Consider the following 21385-nt stretch of genomic DNA (forward strand, 5'->3'; position numbering starts at 1 on the left):
TATATATATATATATATATATATATATAATATCACCCTTTAGTTGTATATCAAACTTTATAAAAATTTTTATAAAAATTAATCAACCCTTTTGAAAGTTACCATTAAACACTGAGGACATCTAGTACTTACAAATACTTCAATTTAGTTGATTTTTCATTCCTAACTGTAACTAAGGGTTTTAAAGTTTTTAAAATAGTTACATGTAAAGTGATTTAAAGTTGAATGATTCTGTATTCATGCATATATTTAAAAAACTTACATTTCTAAATGCCTTTGAAATTAATTCCTACCTTTATGTATTTATTTTCCTATACTCTGTTATTTGTCTGCTGGCTGTAGTCACTCATATAGATTATCTGATTTAAAAGACCAGAATGACAGGAATAAAACAGAAGATTGAACTAAAGTCAGAATATATTTCAAACCACTGTAGGAGTTTTCCCCCATATCTTAAGACACAGGAGAACATCAGCAAAATAATGTAAGAGAGAGATAGTACTTATGTCTTCCTTCTACTTGGAGAATATTTGTGCTCCAAAGGTATAAGAGTAAAGGCAAGGGCCTTTGCCTTAAAGTTTACACTCTGCCCTTTACCACTTTTCTAAGTAATGCCAAGGCCAGTGGCAGATTTAGAAACTGCATTTTCCTCCCACAAAGGAATCTGAGAGAGAGAAAGAAGTGTAGTCAATTTTGACTGTTCTCTTTTATTTTTCAAAATATTTTTTCACAAATTATAAAAATGAGTCACTAGACATAAATGGGGTGTTTCCCTGACTGAAATGATAATGAAGTAAACTTCGCTTTCTTGTAATCTGACACATTGCATTAGCAAAACTTCGAGGATGACATGTCTTTCCCTAAATTGTTCAGTCCATATAAATATAGTGTCTAGTATACTGCTTATACTGTCCTTTGTTCAATCAAATATTCTGTAAAATCTATGAAATTGCAAATTGGAGATTGACATTTACTTTGCATTTCTCCCCCTTTGTGCTCATTTATTCTGTTTCATTTATGATACAGACTGGCTTGATATAAAATATTGTCTCAGCACTACCAGTATGGTTATAATTCATTCTCCTGGAACAAAGGACTGAAAAAAAGTCTATCAAAGGCACAGAAGGAAATTTTTCAACAAATCCTCAAGGTTATTTTAAAACAAGAACCCACATAAATCTTTCTTATAATATCTTTAGATATGATATACTCCACAGCTCCTTAAATTAAAAAAAAAAAAAACTAAGCTCAAATTAAAAAGAAAAAACTCATAACCTAGTTCAGTTTTAGATTTTAGGCCAGTTAATTCAGGTTCAAAAGAAAATAGAATAAAGAGTGGAGTGGCACCAATTCAAATATGAAAGTACACTCAGTAAAAACATATTAGGGAAAAGCAAATTAACTACTATAAACATATTTTATGTGCTTGTTAATAATTTGGTAATAGCAAACAAAGATTTTATACCTATGACTTTTTATAGCTTTGTTGTATAAATAAAATATAATAGCCAAAGGAAGAACAGCTCAGTTTCAAGAAACCAAACTCACCCCACAAAGAATCACAGAATATCTCAGAAGTGAATTCCTTTTCATACATGTGGATTAGTGATTTTTTTACATGCAGGAGAGACGTATAGTGGCTTAACATGGACTTCAGATGGTTTCTTAGGTGATTTCTCAGATACTTCCACTAACCCAGCATATACTGTGAAGTAAAAGGAAGATATTGAGAGAAATTACGTGTGTATACACCATATGTGCTTGAGTGTTTCCACAAATGAGTCCTAGGAAAGTTCCTTTATCTTTATTGAATTTTATAACTTAATGGAGGTATCATTGCTGTGACTCCTAAACAATGAGATAACACAAATCATGACAGTTAAAATATATCTCTGAGTGAGACGGAAGATGGTGGAGGAGTAAATGGAAGCCACACTAACTTCCTCCCAGGACCAATCTGGAATTATCACTAAATTGTAGAGAAATCAACCAGAACAAATAACTGAACAAAAGTGAGAGAGAAGCCTTATAACCTTGGAAGACAGGAGAATCAGCTTTAGCACTAACTGTCTGGTAAGCAGTGCACTGGAGACTCAAGAGGGCTGGCTGAATGTCCACAGGAAGCAGCACCAGAAGGATAATTAAGGGGCCAATTGGATTCGCCTGAGAAGTGTGGGGTCTAAACCCTTAGCTTTGATCCCCAACCTAGAGCACCAGCACCCAAAAAGTACACAGACACCAACCAATAGTGAAAAGCAACAGGATTGCTCTCTGCCAGAGATGGATGGCTGGAGATGCAAGAGCCTTTTAAAAGGCCAATGCACAAATTTTCATTTGCAGCCACTTATCCAGGACTCTGGCAAAGGTAGGCACAGAGTGGGCTGGAGATGCCTGAGGAGAGACTGGGGATGGAAGCTTTTGGGAGAGAACTGAGGCAGTAGCTGCTGAAATCCTGTTACTGAGTCATCCTCCATACTTCAGCAGGCATCCTGTTCAGGCATACCATTCACCTACTAGTGGCAGCTGCCTGAGGAAAAACAATAGTCCCCACCCCAGGAAAGACTCTTTCCTGGTTCTGTGGTGCTAAGGCTGACTGTTGAGTGAAGAGTGACTAGATTAACAACTGAAGGAGACAGCCAGAGACAGTAGATCCTTGGCAAAGCAGGGCAGAGTGGACTACAGACACTTGAGGAGAGACTGGGGACTGAGGCTTTGGGTGAGAACTGAGAGAGTAGCCCCCAGGTCTTGGTGCCGAGTCATCACCCATATGGTAGCAGTCATCCTGATCAAGCAGACCACTCCCTTCTGAGCAGCAGCAACTTGAGGAAAAACAACATCCCCAACACCAGGAGGGATCTGCCCTGCCCTGTGGGGCTTAAGCCTCATTGCATGGGTGACTAGATTAACAACTGAACGAGACAACCAAAGACAATAGATCCATGGCAGTCTCAGAGTAGGCTGCTTAAGGTCAGATGGGGCCAACATCTGACATCACCAGATGTGGATCCAGAAAAAGAAAACAGTGGTAAATACTAGAGGCTACTGAGATGAAATTCACTACAGTCTGCTACATAAGTGATATTTTCTTTCTTGCATAGCTTTTTAACATTCATTTCTTGCCCATCAAGTTTGTGCATATTAAGACACTAGGTTTCTCTCTTTTCTTATAATAGTCTTAATCTCTTTGCACCTTTATTACTTGAGGTATATTTGCTGTTGTTAATGGGATTACAAGGGGAGTATGTTTGTGGATGTGGATTTGTTCCCTGGGCTTTGTGGTTTTCTTCTGGTAGAACCTGAAAGAAAGCATAAAGAGGTGGTAGGCAGAGTAACTCACAGTCAACCAGCTAAAGGAAGGACCCACAAAAGAATGACCTAATAACAATCAAACAACAATTACATCTAGAGAGCCAACATAATAGGCATAAAGGCAATCACAAGAGCATCAAGTTCATGAGGTCAAGGAGACTGCAGCACTGAATCTCACAGATTTCCTACTATAGAAGTTCATACCACAAAATCAGGGTGTTAAGACAGATCAATTCAGGAAGCAGAGGCAAATGAGAAGAGTCTCACAAATAATGGGAAGACAAAGAAACAACCCCCAAACAAAAGGAAAAGAGTAATCCTCAGAAAGAATGCTAAATGAAAAAGAGGCAAGTCAACTATCTGATATTGAGTTGAAAGCCATGATTATAAGGAAGCTCAATGACCTCAGTGAGAATTACCAAAAAATACAGTGAAGCTGCAAGGAACTTACTGCAAATTATACCAGCATTAAAAAGGACATAGAAACTATCAACAAGAGCCATGAGGAAATGAAGAATACAATTTCTAAATTGAAGAACACAGTAGAAGGAATCAAATGCAGGCTAGATGAAGCAGAGGATCATATCAGCAAGCTTAAGGACAAGGTAGAAAAAAACTCTCAGAAAGAGCAGGAAAAGGAAAAATGACTCAAAATGAATGATCAGGGGTTAAGGTAAATGCAGGAAACATGAAACTTAACAATATCCATATACTACTATACCAGAGGAGAGTAGAGGACCAAGGGATAGAAAACCTGTTTGGTCTAGCTAGGAAGATGGCAGCGAGGTAGGTGGGAGTGGAGCCCAGTTCTCCCTGCACCCTGCTGTAACACCTAGATGATCTGAGGAACAGAGTGAACAGCCAACAGAATACCAGCTTATTTTAAGTTTGGAGGCAAAAAATTGCAGAGGACATTGAAAAACAGACAGTAAGGGGATTGTGCTGGGACTAAGGTGGCTGTGGCCCCTACTCTGGTGCCTGCCACAGGATACAGGGAGGTGAGTTAGATCACCAGCTACTTCCCCTACCAGAAGAGGTAGGGCAGCACGGCATGGCACAAGGTGGGACCTGGATGCTGGAAGTCGCTGAGTGAGGCGGGGGGATAGAGACAAAGTGGGAGACACACAAAGGCAGAACAAATCCACTGTGACTGTGAATGCCAGCACCAGAGAAATTGAGGTGCCAGGAGACACTGGGAGAAGGGAAGAGCTGGGCCATGTTGGACCCTGACTCGGGTAGTCTCTGGAGTGGCTGAAAATTTGGGCTGTGTGAAAAGCCATACACTTGTTATAAACTGCAGGCAACTGTTTTGTAAGGAACTCTCAGCAGTGGCTGGTGCACCCTGAAGGAGATTCAGCTGCGTGTGCCCAGAGACTTTGTAGCTGAGCAGAAACCCACACGCCCGGCTTGTCACGGGCTCCGCACCTGAGATTGACACATGATGGACTCCAAGGGAGACTCAGTGGCTGATTTAAGCCTGGCAGCTCATGCACGACTTGGGCTGGTGGAAGCCAGGAAATTGCAAACCATATCTGGTCCCCAAACTCTCAAAACCACAGGAAGGGAGAAAAGCAAAGCCCAGCTCCCCATTTTCTATGGCATCTAAGAAGATGAGCAGAACTTGCTGAATAAGTCTAAAGTCAGCAGGGGGGTTATTATTATTTTTTTCTTTTTGGATACTCTCTCTTTTTGTTTTTGTTTCCTTTTTTTTTCTTCCACAAAGTGAGACAATATTGAGACAATGGAAACGTTGCAAGCCAAAAGAGAATGGCAAGAAATATTTGAAGTAATGAGAACCAAGGGCTTGCTACCAAAGCTACTTTACCCAGAAAGGCTCCCAATCAAGATAGAAGGTCAGAGCTTTCCAGACAAAAGAAGTTTAAAAGAATGAACATCCACTAAACCAGCTATACAAGAGATACTAAAGGGACTATTTTAAGAAGAGGATGAGAAAAATTGAGAGAAAGAGGAACACAGGTATGAAAAATGGTGATGAATGAGTACTTATCAAAAATAACCTAAAATGTAAACAGATGAAATGCTCCAATCAAAGACATAGAACAGCTGAATGGATAAGAAAGCATGAAGCACACATATGGTGCTTACAAGAGATCCACCTCAGGACAAAAGACCTACATAGCCAGAAAGTGAAGGGCTACAAACAAAATTTCCAAGCAAACGGGCAGGAAAAAAAAAAGCTGGGGTAGCAATACTCATATCAGACAAAATAGATTTCAAAAAAAAAAATGACCATAAAAAGAGACCCAGAAGGTCACTTCATAATACTCAAGGGAATAATCCATCAAGAATATAAAAACATTGTAAATATATGTGCACTCAACATAGGAGCATCCAAATATATAAAGGGAATCTTGGAGGGCTTCAAGAAAAATATTGACAGCAACATAATTGTAGTAGGGGATTTCAAAACCCCACTGTCAAAAATGGATAGATCTTCCAGAAAAAATCAACAAAGATATTGTGGCATTGAACATTGTCCTAGATGAAATGAACTTAACTGATATATATAGCACCTTTCATCCCAAAGAAACAAAAATACACATTCTTTTCTAATGCACATGGAATATTTTCAAAGATACACCACATCATAGGACATAAAACAAAGCCCCAACAAGTTCAAGAAAATTGAAATCATATCAAGCAGTTTCTCTGACTACAAGGGACTGAAATTAGAAACTAATCTCAAGGAAAAAAACTCAAAAACAGTCAAAATCATGGAGATTGAATAGCATGCTATTAAACAATGAATAGGACAAGAATGAAATTAGGGATGAAATCAAAAGGTTTCTGGAAACAAATGAAAACAAACTCACAACAACCCAAAACTTATGGGACACAGCAAAGGCAGTCCTGAGAGGGAAGTTCATAGTGATGCAGGCCTACCTAAAAAACAAACAAAAAAAATTGTCAAACAACCTAAACTGACACCTATAAGAACTCAAAGAAAACAACAAAGACAGCCCAGATGAAGTAGAAAGAAGGAAATAACAAATATCAGAGCAGAATTAAGTGACATATAGACTAAAAGCACAATTCCAAAGATCAATAGATCTAGGAGGTGTTTCTGTGAAAAGATAAACAAAATCAACAAGCTTTTAAGGAGAGTCATCAAGAAAAAAAAAGAGAGGACCCAAATAAACACAAACAAAAATGAAATAAGAGAGATTACAACTCCTCTGCTCCACAGAAATACAAAAATCCTAAGACATTACTACAAAGTATTATATGCCGAGAAATTTTAAAACCTGAGTAAAATGGACAAATTTCTAGAAAAACATAATCTTCCAAAACTCAATGAAGAATTAGCAGAATGCCTGAACAGACCCATAATTGAAGCAATAATCAAAAAGAAAAAAAATACACACACACCATAGCCCTGGAGCAGACAGTTTCACAAGAGAATTCTACAAAGCATTAAAGGAAGAGCTAACCCCTATCCTTCACAGATTATTCCGAAAAATCCAAGGCAGAAGACTCCCAAACTCTTTTTATGAATCCAGCATCACCCTAATACCAAAAGCAGATAAAAACATAACAAAGAAAGAAAATATAAAGACAATATTGCTCATGAACATAGGTGTCAAAATCCTCAACAAAATATTGGCACACCACATCAAGCAATAGATTAAAAAGATCATACACCATGATTCACTGGGACTCATCCCATCAATGCAAGGACAGTACAATATTCACAAATCAATAAATGTAATACATCACATAAACAAAACCAAAAACAAAAAGCGCATGACCATATCAATAAATGTGGCAAAAGAATTTGATAAGGTACAGACCCATTTATGATAAAAACACTAAGCAAAGAGGGAGTAGAATGACTGTAACTCAACACAATAAAAGCCATATATGAAAAACCTATAGCCAACATCATACCCAATGGGCAAAAACTAAAATCTTTCCCATTAATATGAGGAGCAAGATAAGGATGTGTGCTGTCACCACTGCTATTCAACATAGTATTGGGAGTCCTAGCCACAGCAATCAGACAAGAAAAAGAAATAAAAGGCATCCAAAGTAGAAAAGAGGAAACAAAACAGTTACTGTTTGTAGATGACATGGTAAGTGTACATAGAAAATCCAATAGACTCTACCAAAAAACTTCTCAACCTAATAAATGAATTTGGCAACACAGCAGGATACAAAATCAATACTCTGGAATTGAAAGCAATTTTGTAAACTGATAATGAAATGTCAGAAACAGAAATCAGGGAAAAAAATTTGATATAGCAACATGAAAAATAAAGTACCTAAGAATAAACCTACCCAAGGAGGTAAAAGATTTGTACTCAGAAAACTACACAGCACTGAAGAAAGAAATTAAGGAAGACACCAGCAAATGAAAGCATATACCTTGTTCATGGATTGGAAGAATTAACACCATCAAAATGTCCATACTACTGAAAGTAATTTATAGATTCCATGCAACACCTATTAAAGTACCAAGGGCATATTTCAAAGACATATAACAAACACTTCAAAAATTCACATGGAACCATAAACAACCATGAATATCTGCAGCAATTTTGAGAAAAAAAGAACAAAGTAGGAGGGATGACAATACATGATATCAAACTGTATTACAAGACCAGTGTAATCTTAAAGCCTGGTACTGGCATTAGAATAGACACATAGAGCAATGGAACAGAACAGAGAGCCCAGAAATAAACCCAAGTCTCTATGATCAATTAATATTTGGCAAAGGGGGAAGCAGCATAGAGTAAAAATAGCCCCTTCAATGAATGGTTTTGGGAGAGCTGGACAGCTACATGCAAAAAAGTGAAGCTTGATCACAAGGTTACACCATACACAAAAAATAAATTCAAGGTGGATAAAAGACTTAAATATAAGTCTTGACACCATAAAAGTCCTTCAGGAGAGCATAAGCAGGGAAATCTCAGACATTCAACCTAGCAATATTTTCACTGATATGTCCCCTAGAGCAAGGGACATAAAGAAAAGAAAAACAAAACAAAACAAATGAGACTTCATCAAAATAAAAAGCTTCTGTATGAATAAAGAAAACATGAGCAAAATGTAAAGGGAACCATCCATATGGGAAAATGTATTTGGAAATGTTACCTCATTCAAGAGTTTGATATTATATATCACACAACTCCACTCCAGAAAGACAAACAACCAAATTAAGAAAAGGACAAAGGAATTAAATAGATACTTCTCCAAGGAGGACATACAGAGGGCCCAGAGACGTTTTAAAGAATGTTCAGCATCATTAGCCATCAGAGATGCAAATTAAAATGACAATGGAATAGTGCTTCATACCACTCAGAATTGGCATCATAACCAAATCAACAAATAACAAGTGCTGGGGAGGTTGTGGAGAAAAGGAAACACTTGTACACTGTTGATGGGAATACAGACAAGGGTATCCACTGTGGGAAACAGTATGGGATTTCCTCCAAAAACTAAAAATGGAACTGCCTTTTGACCCAGCAATTCCAATTCTAGGATTATATCCTAAGGACACTGAAATGTCAATTCAGAAGAACCTATGCACCCCAATGTTCAAGCAGCACAATTTACAATAGTCCAGAGTGGAAGCAATCTAAGTGCCCATCAGGAAATGAGTGGATCAAAAACTATGGTACATTTACACAGTGGAATACTATACAGCAGAAAGAAAGAAGGAGCTCCTACCCGTTGCTACAGCATGGATGGTACTGGAAAGAATTATGCTAAGTGAAATAAGACACGTGGTGAAGGACTAATATATGATCTCACCTGTAAGTGGAACATAAGCACCAAAACAAAGAAGCAAGCAAAATATAACCAGTGACATTAAATAAAAAAGAAACTGATAGTAACCAGAGGGCAGGTGGGAGTGGATAACTGGGGTAATTGAGGGAATGGTCATCAAGGAACATATGTAAAGGACACATGGACAAAGTCAAAGGAGGTTAGGATTGAGAATGGGATGTGGGGATGCCTGGGGTAGGGGAGAGTGGTGGTGGGAAATGGAGACAAGTGTACTTGAATCACAATAAATAAAAAATACATTTCTGCATATATATGTATTTCCAGTTATGATTAGATTTGGGGAAAATCCACATAAGGGACTCAATTTCTTAATTTTAGTTGAAATTTATGTGCCATGAAGACTCAGTGAATAGTAGACATTTAAAGTTTTCACCCATCTGCGTTTGTATCAAGTGAATATCAGACTGATTTGATTATTTTCAGATCATGAATCAGTGGTCAAAGACTTTATTTAATATGTGAACAGACTGAAGCATTTGGAAAGTATATTAAACACACTTACAGATGGCACTAGCAAACTCAGCATTTGCAGCCCTCCCAGAAAGGTTGGAAGATGATGACTGGCTGGCAGAAAAACATGATTCTGTTGATGCTCTCAATATGTCCGTATTGTCATTTTCATCATCAGGTGCTGTGGGTGCAGCATCTGAGGAAATGGCGCTTGAGGCCTCACTGCTACCAACTGACTCCTAAAAGATGAAAAAGTAATTTTGACTTTATTAAGGAGCTCAACAGAGTGAGATATTAATATGCCTCGGTCATTTGAAAAATATAATGCAATATTTGTTAACATCTATAATTATGCCCCTTATAAAGTCCACATTTACCAGATAAACACAATGCTGTGAAAAGAGATACATAATCTATGCTGAGATAATTGATGTCAGAAGAGAAATTCAAGGAGCTTGAAGTCCCTAGCTATAAAAGTTGGGGACCTTATATTTGTGGAATTTTTACTATGTACCAAGTACTCTGACAGATATCTTATTTACATATCATTGTGGGTCCTTACAACAACTCAAAAAGAAAGTCTCCAACCCAAAAAATTATCTCCATTTTACTTATAAAGGAACTAAAGCTTAGCAAAAAGTTAAGGAATATATTCAAGATCATAGAGATGAGTAAGGAGACCAGGGTTTGAAGTCAAATTTCATTTGATTCCAAAGCTTACACATTCAGCTATGCTATGTCCAACAACAACTTGAAAAAAATTAAAAGCACTGTGTGGGGATATCAGTTACACTTTGTGAAATTGCAAAGCTAATGGTGGAAAAGCAACCAACACAAACTCAGAAGTGTGATCATGCATCACTGAAAATGTAGCTGGATTCCATTAACTTACAGAGAAGAAACTCCGGGATAAAAGACACAAGATGTGACAAATTTTATGTGGGATGCTATATCTTGTGGAAAAACCTACCAACTCTTTTTGGTAAGACTGTCTGTTGATAAGCATTTCTTGATGCCCAAACAGGGATTCTTGGCCTTCAGAGAGTTATGCTATCTTTTCAAAGACTAATTTTTATGACCTTTCCAACCACAAAAGTGTTTTAGGGCAAAATGTCCTTTTTTAATTAAAATGAAAGTAAGACCCATTAACTCCGTAAATTGAAAAAAAAATTCTTTGAGATAACTGGAGATACCCAGAGGTACTACAAAAACCATGTTGGGGCATCCTGTTTAAATGTCTTTAATTAAGATAGGTAGGTAGGTAGACAGACAGGGAGACAAATATAGCTACATTCACACTGATAATGTTTTTTTCATTAGAATCCATCAACAGAATTTTCTTCCTGCCTTTTATCTTTGTTTTCCTCCTTCATTGTTTCTTCCATAATTGTTGTATGTCTATCATAGACCAAGCCCTAGGATGGGCTATGGGATTGGGTGAGTGGGTAAAGAAAAGTAATCAAGCATGGATTAAACATAGTTCCTGCACTTTCAAAGTTCACAGTCTAGTGTGACTGAAGAGCAAGTAAACAAATAACCAAACTACAATGTCATAAGCACTAAAATAAAACAATGGGCAAAACTCTTGCAAGCACAAAGGAAGGAGTGTGTAATTCTGTCTTGGGAAGTCAAAGATGTTATGTGAGTTGGATTATGAAGGATGACTAGAAAAGAGATAAGGGGTAACCTGAGAGGCAAAGTTAACTCCTTGCACTAGGGGACTAATTCATGAATGACCATTGTATCTTCTAAGCCAATTTGTGTGATAGGACAGTATGCTAGGAAATTAAATTGGCATGATAATTCCTCTCTCTGGAATCTCACCTGTGTTTGTAGATATCCAATTACTTTCCATTTATTAAGAATTAGTTCAGCCCTGGTTGGTGTGGTTCAGTGGGCTGAATGATGGCCTGAGAACCAAAGGGTCACTGGTTCAATTCCCAGTCAGGGCACATGCCTGGGTTGCGGGCCAGGTCCCCAGTAGGGGGTGCGTGAGAGGCAACCACACATTGATATTTCTCTTCTTCTCTTTCTCTATCCCTCACACTCTCTCTAAAAATAGATAAATAAAATCTTTTTAAAAAGAATTAGTTAAAATATTACATGTTGTAGCATCTGTGAAGCTATCTGAATATTTTAAAACTTATTTATAAAGTCAGTAAACATTCTGTAAATGGCAAACCATTATGTAAACACAGTTTGTTACTTAGGTTATAATTGCAATTGCTAACATTTCCTCACAAAAAGATAAAATAGAATGTAGCAATTATACTCTAATTGTTATGCATCTAGCAATTCTATTCTAGGTATACAATCCAAAGAATTGAAAACAGGGACTACAACAACAGATAGATATATACTAATTTTTACAACAGTATTATTCATGATTTCAAAAAGCCTAAAACAAGTGTCCATGTACAAATGAATGAATGAGCAAAATGTGAACTGTTCATACTGTGAGATATTATTTAGCCTTAACATGTAAAGAAATTCTGAATCAAGCTAAAGCATGAATGAACCTTGAAAATATTATGCTAAGTGAAATAAGCCAGACAGAAAAAGAAAAAATATTATATGATTCCACTTGTATAAGGTACCTAGACAAAAACTAAAGGTTACATGAGATTAAGGGGAAGGACAATAGAGACTTGTTTACCTTTTTAGGATGATAAAAGAGTTTTAAAAATTATTAGTAGTAATGGTTGTGCAACATTGTGAATGTACTTAATTCCACTCAATCCTATAGTTAAAATGGTTAAAATGGAAAAAAAAATTGTTATATATTTTTTACCAAAGCAAGAACCTCCTAGAAAAAAATTAATGTTAAAAGGCATTATTCTATACATGTAATATGAGTAACAAAGGCAAATAAAGATGATATTTTTGTCCCCAGAAGTAAATAGGAAACATCTAAATTAGAAGAATCAAAGATCCACCTACAGTAGCTATAATGAAAAATGCTTAAGGCTTTGGCATAGAGGTTTAAAATATATGTGGAATGGCTGAAAATATGACATATCACTTGAAGAAACACATTCACAAGGAGAAGAATTCTTTTTCCTTGTCAAATGGTATATTACCTCCCATTGATCTTCAAAGTCTTATAATGCTATTCTCTCCAATCCTGGAAAACCTTTCTTTGAGCAATTTTCTCCTTTATTGAGTTCAAGAGCTTCACTCTCTTCACTGGTTCCATTGACCCCTTTACCTCTATTACCCTCCATGCCCCTTCCCCTGCTTCCTATACTGGCTATATCTCCTTTATGATCTCAAAAAGCTGCATTGTTCTCACTTGCTGCAAATTCTACATGGTTTCTACTAGTTCTCTGGCATCCATAGGTGCTGCAAGTTTCTTCTTTTCAATCACCTCCATCTCTACCACTGTTCTTCCAGTTTCCATTGCTACCATAGCTTGACATGATGAAAAAATCCAGTTAATGATTGGGTGAAAAATGGCCTAACACATCTGAAATCAAACTAAACATAATTAGCTTATATCTTATACATATGTGCTATCTCTAGGCACATTTTTCCTCTATGTGAATATTACTGGTATTATAAAGGAAAATTCCTCTATGTCATTTAAATCTTAAATACTAAATTAACACCACACCCACCATCCATGGCTGCATTTAGATGGCAGATGGAAGAGAACCTTAATTCTTTATTAGGGACATGTATTAGGTTGGTCACATGAATATGTATTTTTAAAATTTTATTTATTGATTTATAAATTTTTAGAAAAAGGAAGGGGGAAAAAGAGAGAAAATGCTGATTGATTGTTCCACTTATTTATGCATTCATTGGTTGATTCTTGGATGTGCTGTGATTGGGGATCAAATGTGCAACCTTGGCACATCAGGGCAATGCTCTAACTGACCTACCTGGCCAGGACTAGAAGAATTTGTATTTTTTCTTGAATAATAGACTATTTCATGCATTAGCAACTTCAAGCCCATATTCTTGGCTCAACCACAACACATTTAAATGATTTTTCTGGCAATATATCCAATTTATGCTGATGTTAATATATGCCTTGATAATGTCAATATATGCTAATATGTGTACTGACTGCTTTGATACAGAATCCCATTGATCATTCTACTACCACCAGGAAGTTAAGTAGTATAGATCTCATTTCTTAAGATAGTGGTTTAATTAGTTACTAAGAATATCAAGCTTAACAAAGTATCTCATTTAGTGATCTTTTGCATTTGACATCAGAAACATGTAGCTACTATAATTCTAAAAGCAAATTTATTTGGCAGTGGAATTCCTGGTAGAATTTTTGAGTTGGCAAAAAAGAAAAAAAAATGTCTGTTCTGTCATATACAGAGTCCAGCAGAAGTAATGCCTGCCTGAATGTGGTTTGTAGGGTAATAATATGGGTGTAATAATTTTTAGCTTTAATTTGAATATTTCACCTAAATGCTATATGATGTGCTTGAGTGTGACATTGTTGTTACAGAATCACATGTTTATGATTTTGTAATAAAAGATTTTGTAATAAAATCAAAGTGTTATTTGTGCCAGACCCTGTATATCCCCCAATAACATTTAAATTGTAACAAAACAATATATGATTTCAATATTTTAAAAAACAATTCTCTCACTGTTAATTATTTTTGCAAAAGTGTAAAAATATGTTATAGTAACTAATCTCTGAGAGCAGTTTCAATACAAATGATGAGCATATGTAAATTAGGACACACTAGCTGTTTAGATCAGGAACAAGAACTATATATACACAGTAAACAACTGGTGGCATGCCAAAAATATTAATTTACTAAATATTATTACTTTGGGGGGCTATTTTATAAAAATATAAAATTGAATATGCACTGAATTTAGTTACAGCAGTCATCAGAATTCGAAGAACAATGCCATGTAAGTTGCAGCCTAAAAATATCAAGTGAAAGCCAAGTTTTAAATAATTATAAAAAGTTATATATTTTGCTTGCAAATACTAGAGCTTCATCTTATAGCTATTAAGTAGTATAATACTAAATTTGTCACCCCATTTTTCAGTTTTATAGGGTAGCATGATTCAATAGCATAATGTTCAGAGAAACATTCAAACAATTCCAGTTCTAAAGAACCTAATCAAAAAAAGAGAAATGCAAACAAAATATAACCAGACACATTGAAATTAATAATAATCTAACAATAACCAGAGGGGAGGGGGCAATGGGGGTAAAGGTTTTCAGGAACTACTATAAAGGATACAGGGACAAAACCAAGGGGGAGGATGGAAGCAAGGGAAGGAGATGGGTTTGGCCCGGGTGGGAGGGAGGGGTGGAAGGAAAATGCAGACAACTGTAATTGAACAACAATAAAATAATTTACAAAAAAAAAACATAAGTATTTGAATACTAAGAAACATGTAACATATAAAATACAAAATTAAGATTTTTCATTAAAGTAATTAAAAATATGTCATTGAAAATCAGCCCTGGCTGGTGTAGCTCAGTGGATTGAGTGCGGGCTGGGAACCAAAGCATCACAGGTTCAATTCCCAGTCAGGGCACATGCCTGGGTTGCAGGCCACGGCCCCCAGCAACCACACAGTGATGTTTCTCTCTCTCTCTCTTTCTCCCTCCCTTCCCTCTCTAAAAATAAATAAATAAAATCTTAAAGAAAAGAAAATCAACCATTTACCAATATGCAAGTACAATTCCTTCCTCCTCTTAGTAATAAATTTTGAAAGTATACCAAAGTTGCAAATAATTTTAAAATTACAAAACATAGTGCAAATAATCCAGAAAAGTCTACCTTTGCCAATTAAAAGTACGATCATGATTATTATCTTTGTCATCAACAACCTCATCATTATTACCATCACCATGGTTTTCACTAACATCGTTAGTCTGCCCAACCCTGTTATCTACAGCATCACTGCCATTGCCATGGTCATAGGTATCTTCAAATATATCATTTGAATCATAATCATCACCATCAGTATCAGTACCAGCATCACAGAGTTCAACACACTCATCATCTTCTTCAGGTGGCTGAATGAAAGGTGCAGGAGTCAACCAATCATTCCAGAAGATTTCAGAGAGTGCATTATAGCCTATCCATACATTTGCCATGTAAATGGGGGATATTTTTCCTACTTTAAAGCCATCTGGAATCTTTGTGCACAAGAAAGATTAATGTAGTCTCTAGTTCCTTTTCATTTTATTCTAGATTGGAATGTTTCCAAACTGACAGTGTTTTAAAATATATTTTCATTTGATATGAAGGTATTTACTCAATACATAAAGACAACATTTTTTGTGACCATGACATGCTAAAACCCAAACCTCAGGCTTTGATCATTAATGACCTTCCTGGATCACATAGGGAAATTTTTACTCACTTTTTTTTATTACCCCCACTTGTCTTCTCAGTAATAGATATTTTGTTTCAGTGTTGGAGAATAGAACAGATGAACTGATGCTCTGTAGAAGAAAGAGTCCCCTTTCTCTTTTGTTTTATCCTCTGGCATTGGAATTAATACATATCTCTTAAAATTTATGTTAATTTCCCAGCTCTAGTTTTATACAACATAGGTTGTCTTAAAGCAACTCAAATACATTTAAGCATATTAATTCAAATTCATCTTTAAATATGTTATGTGTCATATAAACAACCTCTGAACAAACCTGAAAAGAATGTGTGTGTGTGTGTGTGTGTGTGTGTGTGGTAGTGTAGGAATAATAACAAAAGTGAAATGTAATGATCAAAAAGTGTACTACACAAAGAATTGTAGGACTTTTTATTTATGCAATCAAAGGTAATTTTATTTTCAATATTTTTTTATTTTTGCAAATTGCCTAATCATCCAAGAAATGATATGAGACAAAAATTGAGCATCTAGCCACTATTCCTTAGTTTGAAATTAGCTTCTAAAAATAGTTTTTATAATTATCTATTGAATATGTTCTGATACGAGAATGTGAAAATAAAATATTTTATGACCAATTAAATGTTTTTCCATTACAAATTTAATTCTTAGATTTCATCTTGTGCATAATCACATAGCAATGGAAATCTGTCTCTGAAAAGCTAACTTAAAAACTAAGCACTTTAACCTTTCCCTCAAGTAAAGATAAAAATATGCAATTTAAAAAAATTGAAAGTGAAAAAGATATATAAATGTATTAAGAGTTAAGATGGAAACCTACATGGACATCAACCAGCAACTTCTGATCAATTGTAGAATTAGGAGGCGATGATTAGTATCTTGTCCCAATTACTGGACTTTCTTCCTTGGAAGATTCTGTGGAATGTAAAAAAGACATAAGTAATAGTTGTGTTCCTAGCCATTGTCTTCATATTTATAGTGTACCATTGCTATCTCTTGATTTTTTTTTTTAATTTAGACTCTTTCCATTCAGGAAATATCACATGATTAATTCTCATGGAGCCAAGATTCTAAGTTCTGTTTTCAGTGACAGTGACAGGCTCAAGGTTTGTACTGTCTGTAGAATTACATGCCTATTCAGTTTTCAATATTAAGAGAACACTTGTTAAATACTTCTATCTGTAAGAAGTACTTCTTCTATGAGAAGATACACAGTAAGACTGGTAGACAGATAGTTAAATGTATTAAGAATAGGAGGTGCTAGGAGGTACCACTGTCCTCCCATACTAACCAGTAGACAAAGAAACCAAGTGCTAGCCAGGTGGCTCAATTTGTTGGAGTGTAGTCCCATATATCAAAACTTTACATGTTTGATTGCTAGTCAGGATACATACCTAGCTTGAGCTTGCAGAGTTTGATCCCTGATCAAAGGAGCATATTGGAGGCAACTTCTCTCTCATCTCTCTCTCTCTCTCTCTCTCTCTCTCTCTCTCTCTCTCTCCACCTTCCTCTGATAAAATATGTGCAGGAAATAATTTTCTTTCAAGTCTCTTGCTGTGTTATTAAGCTAAACAGGAAGTTTGGGTAAGAGTTTGAGATTTTGAGGCAAATTTATAGTAAGGTGCTCTTCTTTCCAGAATGATGAACTATACAGTCTCATGGGAACTTGAAATGGCCTATGTAGCCCACACAATAAAATAATTTCAGAGCTGAATAGAAGTTAAGCTATAATCCATACAGATGTGATCCATCCATTTCTTTCTAAAGCCACTGTTCAGACTGCTTTGAGATTCATCCAGAATTACCTTATTTAAAAAGAAGTGATACAAATAAACCTTAAAATTTTAGTTGTTTTCCCAGTATTACTGAAATTGCCCTAAGTAAAACATAAAGATTCTGTAGAAAAAAATCCTAAAGTTACTCCTCACACAGTTTTATCTTATTTCTCACAAGATAATATTTCTGCACAAGGGGACAATACTATTTAAAATAATTCTGTCATTGTCTGAGCCACCTAAAAAGAATCTGGGTTTTAAGTTCAGGTGTGAAATCTGATTTTATACCTATATGTCCATTTAATTAACAATTTATTAAAACATGTATGCTGAGATTAAGAAAGAAGTCAGAAAGTGAACATCAAGAGCTCAGAGAAATTTATCTTGAACAGCATACAAGACAATGTTGAACTTGTGAATACCAGCATACCTGCTGTGGGGGGAGAACACACCAATAATGGAGCCACAAACAGGCAAAGCCCAAGTGCAATGACAGATCCAACACAAATGGAAGAAAGGACAACCATACAGAATCTAGACAAGGAGAGCAAAAGTCCCACAGAACTCCTACCACACAAGTTCATCCTATAAAGGCAGCTGGCAAAGCAGAGCATTGGGAATCACAGAAACAAACAAAATGAGTCACCTAAAATGGGGAGACAAAGAAAAAAACAGATGGTCTAAAGGAATTCCAGAAAAAGAGCTAAATGAAATGGAGCCAAGCAAACTATCAGATAAAGAATTCAAAAGAATGGTTATAAAGGTGCTCTTGGAACTCACCGATAACAATAAGGAATTGGGGGAGAAATACAACAGTCTGAAAAAGGACATAGAAATTATAAACAAGAACTAGGAAGAAACAAAGAAATACAATATCTGAAGTAAAAAATATGCTAGAAGGAATTACCAACAGGCTGAATGAAACAGAGGGCTGGATTAGTGAGCTGAAATACAAGGTAGAAAGAAAATACCCAGGCAGACCAGCTGCACAAAAATATAATAAAACATATGAAGACAGCTTAAGGGAACTGAAAGACAACATTAAATGCAACAACATTTGAACCACAGAACCACAAGGAGAAGAAAAGGAGCAAAAGAGAGAAACCCTGTTTGAAAACATAATGACAGAAAACATCCAGAATCGGGAGAAAGGAAAAGCCACACAAGTTTAGGAAGCAAAGAGGGTCCCAATCAAGAAGAACACAAAGAAGCCTACTCCAAGACATACTATAATTGAAATTCCATATATATATATATATATATATATATATATAGAGAGAGAGAGAGAGAGAGAGAGAGAGAGAGAGAGAGAGAGAGAGGGAGGGAGAGAGGGAGAGGGCCTTAAATCCCAAAGCAGCAAAGTACATAGACTGTACACATGCACAAGGAACATTTACAAAGATAGACCATATGATAAGACACTAAACAAGGCATGACAAATTCAAGAAAATTGAAATCATACCAAGCAGTTTCTCTGACAACAAGGTACTGAATCTACAAACCAACCTCAAGGAAAAAAACTCAAAAACACTCAAATTCATGAAGATTAAATAGCATGCTATTAAACAATGAATGGAAGCAAATCAAAGAGCAAATCCAAAGGTTTATAGAAATGAATGAAAATGAACTCACAACTACCCAAAACTTATGGGACACAGCAAAGTCAGTCCTGACAGGGAAGGTCATAGAGATATAGGCCTACCTAAAAAAGATAGAAACATTAGGAATAAACAACCTAACCCTACATGTACAAGAACTGGAGGAACAACAACAAAGACAGCCCAGAGAAAGTAGAAAGATGGAAATAAAGAAGATCAGAGCAGAATTAAACAACATATAGACTAAAAGCAGAATTCTAAGATCAATAGATCCAGGAGCTGTTTCTGTGAAAAGATAAACAAAATCAACAAGCCTTTAAGCAGACTCATCAAGAAAAAAAGAGAAAGGACCCAAATAAACACAATCAGAAATGAATAAGGTGAGATTACAACTGATACCACAGAAATACGAAGGACTGTAAGAAAATACATGAAAAACTATATGCCAAGAAATTTGAAAACCCAGGTGAAATGGACAAATTAATAGAAAACTATAATCTAAAACTGAATGAAGAAGGAGCAGAATGCCTGAACAGAAAAATAACAGCTGAAGAAATTGAAGTAGTAATTAAAAACTCCCAACATACAAAAACACTGGACTGGATAGTTTCACAGGAAAATTCTATAAAGCATTTAAGAAAGAAATAACCTTATCCTTCACAGGCTATTCCAAAAAAATCCAAGACAGAAGACTCCCAAACTCTTTTTATGAATCCAGCATCATCCTAATCCCAAAACCAGATAAAGACATAACAAAGAAAGAAAATATATGGCCAATATTGCTAATAAACATAGGTACCAAAATCCTCAACAAAATATTGGCATACCACATTGAGCAATACATTAAAAAGATCATACAACATGATTCATTGGGATTCATCCCACAGATGCAAGTACAGTACAATAACTGCAAATCAATAGACGTAATACATCACAAAAACAAAAGCAAAGAGAAAAATCACATGATCGTATCAATAAATGTGGAAAAATCATTTAATAAGGTACAGACCCATTTATGATAAAAAAAACACTCAGCAAATTAGGAATAGAAGGAGCATTCCTCAAACTAATAGAGGCCATATATGAGAGACCTACAGCCAACATGATACTCAATGGGCAAAAACTAAAATCTTTTCCACTAAGATCAGGAAAAAGACAAGGTTGTCCACTTTCACCATTTCTATTCAACATAGTATTGGAAGTCCTAGCCACAGCAATCAGACAAGAAAAAGAAATAAAAGGCATCCAAAATGGAAAAGAGGAAACAAAACAGTTACTGTTTGTAGATGACATGATAGTGTACATAGAAAATCCAATAGACTCCACCAAAAAACTTCTCAACCTAATAAATGAATTTGGCAACACAGCAGGATGCAAAATCAATACTCTGAAATTGAAGGTATGTTTGTATACCAACAATGAAATATCAGAAACAGAAATCAGGAAAAAAAAAACATTTGATATAGCAACATAAAAATAAAGTACCTAAAATAAACCTAACCAAGGAGGTAAAAGATTTGTACTCAGAAAACTACACAGCACTGAAGAAAGAAATTAAGGAAGACACCAGCAAATGAAAGCATATACCTTGTTCATGGATTGGAAGAATTAACACCATCAAAATGTCCATACTACTGAAAGTAATTTATAGATTCCATGCAACACCTATTAAAGTACCAAGGGCATATTTCAAAGACATATAACAAACACTTCAAAAATTCACATGGGACCATAAACAACCGTGAATATCTGCAGCAATTTTGAGAAAAAAAGAACAAAGTAGGAGGGATGACAATACATGATATCAAACTGTATTACAAGACCAGTGTAATCTTAAAGCCTGGTACTGGCATTAGAATAGACACATAGAGCAATGGAACAGAACAGAGAGCCCAGAAATAAACCCAAGTCTCTATGATCAATTAATATTTGGCAAAGGGGGAAGCAGCATAAAGTAGAGTAAAAATAGCCCCTTCAATGAATGGTTTTGGGAGAGCTGGACAGCTACATGCAAAAAAGTGAAGCTTGATCACAAGGTTACACCATACACAAAAAATAAATTCAAGGTGGATAAAAGACTTAAATATAAGTCTT

The 21385-nt window shown here is 35.7% G+C and overlaps 1 protein-coding gene across 1 annotated transcript in view; it reads right to left on the reverse strand.

Annotated features, from left to right (window-relative positions):
• NRK (Nik related kinase) overlaps positions 1 to 21385 on the reverse strand; it is a 97159-nt gene that overhangs the window by 24654 nt on the left and 51120 nt on the right. The window contains 6 exon segments of the mRNA XM_036016352.1: positions 1548 to 1614; positions 1616 to 1704; positions 9622 to 9808; positions 12650 to 12980; positions 15342 to 15703; positions 16739 to 16833. Of these exon segments, the coding sequence (XP_035872245.1) occupies positions 1548 to 1614; positions 1616 to 1704; positions 9622 to 9808; positions 12650 to 12980; positions 15342 to 15703; positions 16739 to 16833 (1131 nt within the window).

This window comes from Phyllostomus discolor, chromosome X (assembly GCF_004126475.2).
Source record: "Phyllostomus discolor isolate MPI-MPIP mPhyDis1 chromosome X, mPhyDis1.pri.v3, whole genome shotgun sequence".
NCBI lineage: Eukaryota > Metazoa > Chordata > Mammalia > Chiroptera > Phyllostomidae > Phyllostomus > Phyllostomus discolor.